The sequence below is a fragment of the Leptodactylus fuscus genome, chromosome 4 (assembly GCF_031893055.1).
Source record: "Leptodactylus fuscus isolate aLepFus1 chromosome 4, aLepFus1.hap2, whole genome shotgun sequence".
Taxonomy (NCBI): Eukaryota; Metazoa; Chordata; class Amphibia; order Anura; family Leptodactylidae; genus Leptodactylus; species Leptodactylus fuscus.
Window position 1 is genome coordinate 85,842,906 of NC_134268.1, and position 12,427 is coordinate 85,855,332.

Here is a 12,427-nt window from a genome sequence, read left to right on the forward strand (position 1 = left end):
TTTTTCTACTATATGTACTGTATTGTATAATGCACTTCAAATCAGAAATCCATATCATGGGCTACTCACTTAGGGTTTCTCCACACCCTCAATGGGGTTAGCAGATATTTATGCACATAATGAGGACATTTCTGCAACATAGGTATAGCATGTAAACATACTCTTATTCAGACCCTAGATCTGTTTTAAACAGTTGGCTGAATGGGAGAGGCCACAGGAAAATGGCTGACGGACATGCGCCGTCGGCCATTTTCCTGTGGCTGAACAGGAGAGAAGAGACTGAGGTGGAGAACAAGAAGAAGGCAGTGCTGGAGAGTTTTCTCAGTTTGAGCGCTGGGGACCACGCTCAGTGCTGCCAGAAAACTCATTACCATAATGAAGAATCCGGGAATATATAACGAATGGCGGCGCAGAGGAGACTTCTAAAAGTAGGGGAAGAATAGCCTTTCTTAAGTCTATTCCAACGTGGGTTTAGCTAAAAATGGGATTCAAATGATAGAATCCCTTTAATACCTTCATGGCTGTTCCTTGCACCACTGAAGTCCCAGTATACCCATGTGACCACTGCTCACCTTAGCGCTCTCAAGCTGTACACTGCTAAGGCCAGGGATTGGTGTAAGTCACATGGTTATACTACCACATGACTGTTGCACCAAAGTGAAGAAAGCCCAGCGGGAAGAAGTGGTGGTGGTGGAGGGTTTTATGTGTGGTTATTGTTCTGTTGTCATTTTACATCATTCCATTTCTTCAGTGACATTTTGCACCTTGAAAAATTCTTTAAAATGTCACTGGGATTTTTATTTTTATATTGTAGCAAATGAACCAGACTTCTATTAAATATTGGTTTCTTCATTTACTTTATTAAAGTTTTTTTTTTTATTATCAGTCAAGCTTCCAGTCTCACTGACATTCACTATATGCAATATCAACTTGAAAAAGTTTGTACATGTAAATTATTGTCACTCCTAAGGGAGGGCACGTTAACATATTTAGCTGTGCAACTTAACATCTATGTGTGAACGGCACCTTATCATCCACATAGTACAAATATTGTGAATTGTCCTAAGGGAGGGCACGTCAGCATATTTAGCTGTGCAACTTTAACCTATAAGGGTGTTTATGTTGTAATGTGTTTAGACGTTTTTAGCCTAAGTGGCAAATAATAAAAGTTATATATTTTAGTGAAATACATTAATCTTTAGACCAGTCAGCCAGGCTGTGACAATACTGAAATAGTGGTTGTACTATACCCCTGTGAAGAGTACATGTAAATTAAAAGGATTTCTTATATCTGACATCACACCATCAATATAAAACAAGGCAGTATTATAAAACAGGTAAATTATATTTTGCGTTACTAAATTGTTCTCATGAATTATGTTGAACTAGCCTTAAAGTGGTTATCCGCAGCATTAATGATAAGCCATCTTTATCAATACTATATAAGTAGGAATCTGAAACTCAGTTATACTGGAACCTTTATAGAACTGCCAAGTGACTTCAACAATGAAGTCACAGCCTCAGTCCACAAGATTACATATAAGGTATTCCTCCAGCACTACAAAAAGTCTCAGTTCGATAATAAAGGAATTGCAGGAACGTCTTCAATTTTTTTTTTTTTGTAAACACAAAAAATGCATGTTTACAGACCAAATACTGTAGATAGTACAAACAAAATGTCAAACAAATGTAATTCCTTTCAATTCTGGTGGCAGATAATCTTGACTGACTGGCTCACGGTACATGGGATTATATTTGTAACCTTTTGCATAACCCAAATTCTTCATTAGCTTTGTTGGCGCATTCCGCAAGTGAAGAGGGACTGGTGGTAAGGGCCCTTTATAATTTTTTAGGTGCTCTTTCACCTTGTTGTATGCACTATATGCTGCAATTGATTTAGGGGCACGGGCCAAATACATGACACACTGAGCCAGTATTACCTGTAAATTAAACATAGAAAGCAAAATTCATTAAATGTTATCTTCCAATAGGTAAACAAATTATTTATTTTAAATAAAAATAAAATGTCACTTTTAAAGTGTACCTTCGGTATTAAGGAGTAACTGGAATTTAATAAAATTTCTGACATGTGAGGGATTCGATGCTGATTTTGGAGTAGATTCTCCCCCCAAATCAGATTCTGCCACCTACCGTTTTCAATGGGAAGCAGAGATTGCCATTGCTCTACATTGCCATTGTGCAGCAGGTAACCAGCAGCCAGAAAATGAAGAGTAATTGCTCTTCATTTTCCGCAATGTGGCCCCTTATAGTAACAGGTCAAAGTGTTGATTGACTACATTCTGAGACCATCCTCAGTAGTCATAGAAGAATTGCTCAGTTGAGCAGGATGCTTCTTTATGACCAGTGCAACTCAGCGCAAGGTCAGCTCATAGAAGTCTATGAGGCCATTCTTAGCTACTGAGATTAGCTTTTCACAACCAAAGAAGTACAGTACTTGCTAAGATTTTTTGCCCCTTAATTTGAGCTGTACGGTCTCCGCATAAAAAGCTGCAATTCTCAAAATTTCTGACGTAACTATCACTAGAATTATAGATGAGTAAGAGATAGAGTGTTCTACTCTGAAGATGAAGCTTTACAGTCAGACTCAGAAAGGAGGAGTATTTGAATGAGTACTATTCGAAACTCCCGTTTCAAATAGTACGCATCCATAGGAATGAATGGACGTAGCCGACACACAGTGGGTTAAGCGGCCAGCCACCAGCAAAGTCTGAGTGTCAGCTACTTCCATTCATTCCTATGGGTGCATGCTATTCGAAACAGACGTTTCGAATAGTACTCGCTCATCTCTATTAATGAACTAAACTCCAAACTTTAAAGGGGTTGTACTGTTAAGAACACTTCTCTCCTATTCTACAGGACAGGGGATGTGTCAGATTGCCATGTCCCCTGGTGTTCAGGATAATGGGGCATATGGAAGTATACTGTGATCCATTCATAAAAAGGCTTTAGGGGGCTTTCGAGGTTGGGGTGGGGAGCAGTTACTCCCATCTTAGCAGTGACTTGGTGAGATGGGAATAACCGTTTAATGGTTCAGCGGAATGTATGTTGTACAACTTTTTGTTTGACTGTGTTCAAAGTATACAAAGAAAGTTCTAAAATGGCAAGATTACGTGAGTTTGGAGTGGAATTGACTGCTCAGAAGTCTTTAAAATCCTTGGGAATGAACTAGAGAGAAGAATGCATGTCATGTTACTACTGACTAAAGATTTAGAATGGGATCTCAGAAAGGCTCCTTTTTTAATATGTAGAAGCGTAGATTGAAGCTGCTGGGCCCAAACGCAAAGTCTGTAATAGGGCCCCTACCTTCACTGCACTATTTAGAATGGGGTATACTTTATGTGCCTTTGGGGCGCACCAGTTGTCCAGAGCCAAGTAACAACAGCTACTGCTTCACCCCATAAAGTTACAGAGCTGGTCCCAATACTGTTGTCCATACAGTGTAAATTAATATATAACTAAAGTATTTTCGAATAAGGATCAACATGCTGTCATGGCAAACAGTGTACTGATATAACTAAGCCTAAAACAGCAAACTTCGCAGCCGTGCCCTACATACTATAGTATGCAGACACCATGAAATGCACTTTTATTGCTGTGGTTTTCTTTAATCCTATTCACGTCAATGTTAGATTGTAAACACATTTGGAAAATGTTTGAATTCATGCCAGAGAAGTGTCTAGGTCTTCCAGAAGGGTCAATGGGCAGCACTGAGGCATCAGTAAATAGACAAATATAGAACCACACAATCATATTCTAAATATACTTTATATATTTGTCAGACAGTCTTGTTACATGTAGAACATCAAAAGTGCTGTCATGTTTTTTTCCTTCGTTCTTAATACTGAATAGCTGTCCCTGCTCAGAAATTAAAAGCACATTCCGTCACTTGACATTACTCTAACACTTGTAGCCACAGATAACAGAGAAAGCTCTTGATAAGCAAAGGGAAAGCGCCTTACATCACATTCCGGCATTCCAATAAAATGGCAGGCTTGGTAAGCTGATACTGCTTGGGGTAAGGCCAGAGGATCTGCTAGTCCTGGGTTAAGAAAAAATAAAATAAAATAGGAAACAGAGAGAGAATGAATTATGTCCATATTTAAAGTCAAAAACAAAAAAACTTTGCAAGTCTTCAGTAGGTGATACCTTTTTTAATGGCTAATTCATAATGATGACAGAATATAACGTTTCGAAGCTTCCTCTGAGCTCCTTCTTCAGATATAACTGTGCTACAGCCAGCCACCAAACCTCAAGAATATGATTATATCTGAAGAAGAAGCTCAGAGGAAGCTTCGAAACGTTATATTCTGTCATCATTATGAGTTAGCCATTAAAAAAGGTATCACCTACTGAAGACTTGCAAAGTTTTTTTGTTTTTTATATTTTATAACTACTGGCTAACACGGTACCAAAACAAACATTTTCCTTTTACCATATTTAAAGTCAGAGCAAAAAAAAAATGCAAAAAACCGCACCTCAACACAAGTAGACTGTGTTTTTTTATACACATACAGTACATTAATGTAGGTTTTATTGTATAGTGAAAAAATTAACTAATACACAGTACTTGAATATACTCTATGAACAACTAATAGGCAATGTGAAAAAAAATGCTAAAAAGTAAGAATGCTTTCAAAAGCAGAAATGTTATGTTTTTGTCAACACTTGAGTAGCTCAAAGAGAAAAAAAAAAATCACATGGTCACACAGGAAGAATAGAAACAAATAAAAGAATACCTATATCTTCACTTGCGAATCTTACGAGGCGTCTAGCTACATATAGAGGGTCCTCTCCACCTACGAGCATTCGCCCAAGCCAATATAGTGAAGCATTCTCATCTGATCCACGCATTGACTTGTGCAGAGCAGATATACAGTTATAGTGTTCTTCTCCTACAATTTAAGAAACAAGAGAGGTACATGTAAATATAAATCACAAAGCTAAACTAAGAGATGAGCAAGTAGTACTTGATCGAGTAGGCATTTGATCGAATACTACGGTATTCAAAATACTCGTACTCGATCGAGTACCACTCGCTATTTGAATGTAAAAGTTCAATGCAGAACCAGCATTGATTGGCCGAATGCTATACAGTCGGCCAATCAACACTGGTTCTTCTCCTACCTTTAGAAGTCTTCTCCGTGCAGCTTCCGGCTCTGAATTCACTCTGCCAGGCATCGACCCTGGGCAGAGCCGACTGTGCATGTCCGCTTGTAGTGCGTATGTGCAGTCGGCTCTGCCCAGGCCCGATGCCTGGCAGAGTGAATTCAGACGCCGCGGGGACGCTGCACGGAGAAGACTTCTCGGAGGATCCAGCCCGACCCTCACTCGTGGACTTGGTAAGTATAATTTGATCGAATGTTGCCTACCCCTGAAACGAGCATTTCCCCCCCATAGGGTGCATTCACACTACTGATACGCTGCCTGATTCTGAACGTTAAAGGGGTTGGCCACTTTCAGACCAATATTGACAAACAAATGTACAATAAAAAGTTTTACAATTTATGATTATAATTATACAATTTTCCAATATACTTTCTGTATCAATTCCTCACAGTTTACTAGATTTCGGCTTGCTGTCATTCATTCTGTTACTTCTAGAGGATAAAACTCTGACCATGGTCATGTGATTTATGGTCCATGGTCATGTGATGAGCACACAGGTGCACAACTCGTTACAGTCACAGCACAATAATCAGACATCTGCCTGGTAATCAGCAGTGCACCTGTGTGCTCATCACATGACCATGGACTGTAAATCACATGACCATGGTCAGAGTTTTATCCTCTAGAAGTAACAGAATGAATGACAGCAGGCAGAGATCCAAGAAACTGTGAGGAATTGATACAGGAAGTATATTGGAAAATTGTATATCTTTTTATTGTACCTTTGTTTGCAAATATTGGTCTGAAAGTGGCCAACCCCTTTAAAGCACGTTCAGAATCAGCGCGTATAAAGCACTCCCCATTGAAATGAATGGGCTGCTTTTTTCACTACGATTGCTCCCATTGAAGTGAATGGGATGTGCTCGTGTGTACGGCTCGGCATGAGCAGAGCTAGCCGTACACGTGAGCACTTCCCATTCACTTCAATGGGAGCGCTCGTAGTGAAAAAAGCAGCCTATTCATTTCAACGGGGAGCGCTCGTATGCCGGCTCCCATTGAAATGAATGGGAACTGCTTTATACGCGCTGATTCTGACCGTGTTTTAACGTTCAGAATCAGGCAGCGTATCAGTAGTGTGAATGCACCCATAGACTATAATAGGGTTCGATATTCCATTCGAGTAGTCGAATATTGAGGGGCTACACGAAATGAATATAGAACCTCGAACATTTTACTGTTCGCTCATCTCTAAAAACTAACTATTCACACATCTAATCCATATAGAAATACAACATAATGAAGGTACAGAGTCTAAAGAACCTCTGGTAGATACTCTATATTCACAACTAAAAAAAGAAGAAAAAAAAAGAAAATGGTATCTAGCTCATCTGTCCAAAACCTAATATATATGAGCTGTGAGGTCTATGTAGCAATAGTTATTTATCAGAGCAGATGAGAAAACTAAATATTGTTCAACTTAAAAAAAGCCAAAGCAATGCTTTATTCAGGGACAGTAGAGCATTTTACCTCTTCCCTGTACAGGCATTTTTTTTTTTACTTCCTGCCTTACAAACGCTTCTAAACTTTATTATGTTTCTGATCACAGGGCCATGAGGGCTTAATGTTTGCAGGACAAATTGTACTTCATAATGGTACTATTTAATATTCCCTATAATGTAAGGGGAAATAAGTAAAAAATTCTGAATGGGGTGGAATTGGAGAAAAACTCACTTGTATTATATGGGTCAGTACAATTATGGGGATACCAAATATATATAGTTTTTATTACAGTTTAACCAATTAAACCAGTTTTCCACTCTCCCCCCCCCCCCTTCCAAAGCCCACAACTTTTTTCTTTTACCACTCTCAGAGCCATATGAGGTCTCAACGTTTGCGGGACAAATTCTTCTTCATGATAGTATGGTGTGGATTTGAAGAAAAAGTTCATTTGTGTGACTTTCCTATGGGCTTCATTTTACGGCGTTCTCTGTGCAGTCAAAATGACATTTCACCTATATTCTATGTTTCAGTACGATTCTAGGGATATCAAATTTATATAGTATTATTTACATTTTAACCTCTTAACAAAAATCCAAAAACTGTGCCAAATTTTTATATATAGTCGCCATTTTCTGACTCTGAAACTTTTTTTATACTTCCATGTACGGGAATGCATAGGGTGTCTATTTTTGTGGGACCAAGATTTCATTTTAGTTATACCATTTTGGGAAATGGCTATTGCTTTGATCAATTTTTATTCACATTTTGAGACAAAAACAGTGAAAAAATGGCGATTTGGCAATTTTGACTTTTTTTCCCACTACGGGATTTACCATATAGGAAAAATATTTTTATAGATTTGTAGAGGATGCATTTGCTGACACAGGGATACCTAATATGTACGTGTTTCACTGTATTTCAATACTTTTATATGTGTTCTAGGGAAAGGGGGGGGGGTGATTAGAATATATATATATATATATATATATATATATATATATATATATATATATATGTTCCGATGCCTAGCTGCATCGGGAGCGCGCACGCAAGGCCAGCGGCATAGAGGCGACGTCATCTCGCTGCTGGCTTTGCATATGAAACCCTGCCCACCAATTGACGCAAGAAAACCAGGAAGAAAGAAGAGTTTACAGCAGTGAAGACTGGTGAGTAAGGGACATGGGAATACCCCTTTAAGGGCCTCGCACTTCTAACCGTCTTATACACACACAAAAAAAAGGTTTTTAATAGTATAATCCCTTTAAAGAAAAAAAACAAACAAAAAAGAACAGCTGTTACTCTTTAGCTCCATTATATCCCTTTCAATAGAATACAAACATTACATTTTATTTACTATATTGTTATTCTCCTAGTTCAACATACAGACTATTGCAACACTTTCACAACCTTCATTAATCTTTGCTAATGACAGAACTTACGTTCAAGCGCATGATACTCCTGTACTGTTCCCTTTCTTAAGGAACACATGTATCATGATGAATGAGCGGTTCGGATGTTTATAACATATAGGAGCATTAAAAAAACAGCTGCATCGCTCAGAGACGACAAACAGACAAGAACATGAGACGCAAAATAGTGGATGCCCTGTGGAAAAAGAATGTTTATCCCTGGAACTAAGCCAACAGATATTGTATTTACATACCATAGATGCCACTTTTAATAAAGGTTATTTTATACTGTATAAACTCATGTACTAAGCCAAGATATGAAAACAAGTACTATGAAAAGGTATTCTCTATGTGTATGAGAGCAGGGAGAAAAGACATCATCAGCAGCAGCCTTTCTGCTCTCAAACACATAGAGAATAACAGAGGGTGAACACAGATACTTCTGGGGTACATGGAGAAGGCTAATTGGCATATGAATAAAAATGGACTTATTCGTTGGAAGCATTTGATCAATTTACTGTTCAAGACTGTTGTTTTAATTAGATGATTACCTTGCTGTAACTTAAAAATTCCTAAATAAAAACCTCTTTGAATTTAAAAAAAAAACAAAAAAAAACGGACTTATTAAAAAACTACTGAGGCAATTTACGTACAAAAGGTAGGTGTGGAATAGCCTTTCTGAAGGCTATGCAAATATGTGCTTAGCTAAAAATGACTTTTCCCAATGATAGAGCCCCTATAAGGAGCCAGAGAATAGCTTAATAAGTAGTGAAGAAAACCCCTTAAGATAGATTACAAAAGTTTCTTACATTCACATGCAGTTCCTTACATTCAACTTTTAATTTATGAAAAGTTGTTTATAACTGGAGGTACACCAAGTTTAATGAAAATTCTTAAGCTATTAAATGTAAAACTTTAACCTACCTCCTATCAGAAAGCACTGCAGAGACAAAAAGAAGTTTAATAACAAGTTTTATCACTCATTCTAGCAAAAGAGCCCACTTGTATGTCCTCATTATCATGATAAGGTCAACAATGTGCAGCTCCTGTGTGCCTTCTGTCAAATCTGAGCTTGTAGATTAACACTGCAACAATACACCCAGGCAGCTGAAAAAGTTTTGCCAGTGATGCATGTGTCATGAGGTCTATTCTCTGGCAATATTGAGCCAATCCAGAAAGAGAAAATGCTCATGGAATAGATGACTACTGTACAAAATGAAATTCACATTCATTGGTCACTTAAATGGCACCTGAGTTTTCATGAAAAGTTAAAATATGTGCAGAGTCTTGATTGTAGCAAGCAATAAGCGGCAACATTTTCAATTAAAGTGCCTTAGAGTTTGGTCAACATTTAAGCAAAACCTTCAATCCTCCAAGGATCAAAATTACCCAAGTGGGTCTCCAATAGTTGCAGAAATTCATAAGATATGTCTTTTACTATCTTTGGGACAGATGATGAAGATACGGTAGCCAAGTACAGCATTCAGCCATCTTCTGCAGTCGTACAGATTTTAAGATATTTCACCTACTCAAACACTGATCCATTCAAATGGGGGACAAGGGAACCCTGTTCTCATGAACACTGAGGGTCCTAGAACCCAATCTAGTAGTTATTCCCATTACCAAAACTCCCCGTTATGACCCTGAGCTCAACCCAAGACACAACTTTCACATCCTTCTTTTTCAGGATCCTGCATTTGGGAATGGGAGTAGGAGGGGGGGGGGGGGGGCGAGATGGGGGCCCAGCACATTCTCACAACAGAAGATCTCAGACTCCTGAAACCCAAGACTTTTTGAGGCTAAGGTCTCATGTGGCGTCCTGCAGTAAAAAAGCGCTATGGGAAAAACCGCAGCGGAAACACATCCTTGTTCTTCTCGCATCGCTTTAGACAGAAAGTTTGCAGAGGTTTGCTCTGTGGAATTTCTGCTTCAATTATACCTATGGGGAAAATGCCAGGATTTCCGCTGGTATAAGTGACATGCAATGGTTTTAGAAATCGCTGTATGTCTGCAGCATGTTTTTTTTTTTTACAGCGTGTGGAGATGAGAGTGGTTTAACCGGTTAAGGACCAGGCCCAAAAGTATGTTAAAGACCAGGCCTTTTTTTTCAAAACTGACATGTGTCACTTTAAATGGCAATAACTTTGAGACGGTTTAACTTACACAAATGATTTTGAGATTGTTTTTTTCGTAACACATTATACTTCATGTTAGTGGTAAATATTAATCAATATTTGTGTATTTATTTATAAAAAAAAACTAGGAAATTTGATGGAAATTTGGAAAAAATTGCAATTTTCAAAATGTGAAATTCTCTGCTTTTCAGGCAGATAGTCATACCACCCAAATACATGAATAAATATTATCTCCCATATCTCTGCTTTATATCGGCATCATCTTTTGATGGTCTTTTAATTTATTTTGGACGTTACAAGGCTTACAAGTGTAACAGCGATTTTCTAGATTTGCAAGAAAATTCTCCAAACCAATTTTTTAGGGACCGCTTCAGTTCTGTAAGGAATTATAAAGGCCTATATAATAGAAGCCCACATAAATCACCCCATTATCAAAACTACACCCCTCAAATTATTCAAAACAGCATTTGGGATGTTTGTTAACCCTTTAGGTTTTTCATAAGAATAAACATAATATGGAAGTGAAATTTCATTTTTTTTCATTAATACATTCATTTAGACCTAAAATTAAAACATTCACAAAGGGTTAAAGGAGAAAATGCATCTCACATTTTGTTATGCAATTTCTCCCGTACACAGAAATACCCCACATGTGGGCGTAAACTGATTTTTGGGTACACAGCAGTGCATGGAAGGGAAGGAGCGACACTGGGGGTGTGAACAGCAGATTTTGCTGGAATAATTTTCAGGCACCATGCCTCATTTGCAGAGCCCCTAGAGTACCAAAACAATGGAAACCCTCCAAAAGTGACCCCATTTTAGAATCTACACCCCTCACAGAATTCATCAAGGGGTATAGTCAGCATTTAGACCCCACAGTTGTTCCACAGATTTTACGAACATTGGGATGTGTAAATGAAAAATTACTAAAATGTCACTTTATCCCCAAAGTTTTAATTTTCACAAGGGGATAAAGGAGTAAAAGCCCCCCACAATTTGTTAAACAATTTCTCCTGAACACGGCAATACCCCATGTGTGGCCATATTCTGCTGTATGGGTACATGGCGGGGCTCAGAATGGAAGGAGCGCTATTTGGCTTTTGGATGGCAGATTTTGCTGGAATAATTTTAGGTGCCATGTCGCATTAGCAGAGCCCCTAGAGTACCAATACAGTGGAAACCCCCTAAAAGTGACCCCATTTTGGAAACTACACCCCCCACAGAACATATGAAAGGGTATAGTGAGCATTTTGACCCTACAGCTGTTTCACAGATTTTATTAACATTGGGGCATGAAAATGAAAAATTACTTTTTTTCCAATAAACTGTCAATTTAGCCCCAAATTTTTCATTTTCACAAGAGGATAAAGGGGAAAAAGCTCCATAAAGTTCGTTAAACAATTTCTCCTGAACACGGAAATGCCCCATATGGGGTCATAATCTGCTGTATGGGAACATGGCGGGGCTCAGAATGGAAAGAGGGCTATTTGGCTTTTGAAGGACAGATTTTGCTGGAATATTTTTCAAGTCCCATGTCGCATTTGCAGAGCCCCTAAAGTATCAATATAGTGGAAACCCCCTAAAAGTGACCCCATTTTGGAAACTACACCACTCATAGAATTTATCTAGGGGTTTGGTGAGCATTTTGGCCTCACAGCTGTTTCACAGATTTTATTAACATTGGGACGTAAAAATGAAAAATTACTTTTTTTTCACAATGTATCGTCCATTTAGCGCCATATTTTTAATTTTGCAAGTAGTTAAAGAATTAAAAGCTCCCCACAGTTTGTTACAAAATTTCTCCTGAACATGGCAATACCCCATATGTGGCCATAATCTGCTGTATGGGTACATGGTGAGGCTCAGAATGGAAAGAGAGGTATTTGGATTTTGGAGGGCAGATGTGGCTGGAATAGTTTTGAGGGGCCATGTCACATTTGCTGAGCCCCTAAAGTACCAATACAATGGAAACCCCTCAAAAGTGACCCCATTTTATAAACTACACCTGTCATGGAATGAATCAAGGGGTATTATCATTTTGTGCCTAAAATGCTTCCAAAAAATGAATGTCCAAAATGAAAATTGAAATTTTGAAAGAAATATGCCATTTCGGTGCCCAATACGTTGCACCCACTTTGTGTTGTCAGAGACCTGCACTCCTAAAACTATTAAGGGGCCATCCCGAGGGGCAAAAAAATATATATGTGGGTGTAAACTGCTGCTTGGGCACACAGCAGGGCTCAGAAGGGAAGGAGC

General features: G+C 38.4%; 1 protein-coding gene across 1 annotated transcript in view; it reads right to left on the minus strand.

Moving 5' to 3' along the window:
• Positions 1-781: 781 nt before the first annotated feature.
• Positions 782-12,427, minus strand: part of WRNIP1 (WRN helicase interacting protein 1) — a 59,791-nt gene continuing 48,145 nt past the window's right edge. Inside the window, exons 5-7 of the mRNA XM_075270754.1 lie at positions 4,758-4,913; positions 3,981-4,060; positions 782-1,940 (exon numbers count right to left, since the gene is read on the minus strand). Of these exons, the coding sequence (XP_075126855.1) occupies positions 1,680-1,940; positions 3,981-4,060; positions 4,758-4,913 (497 nt within the window). The 3' untranslated portion in view covers positions 782-1,679. The remainder of the gene's footprint in view (positions 1,941-3,980; positions 4,061-4,757; positions 4,914-12,427) is intronic.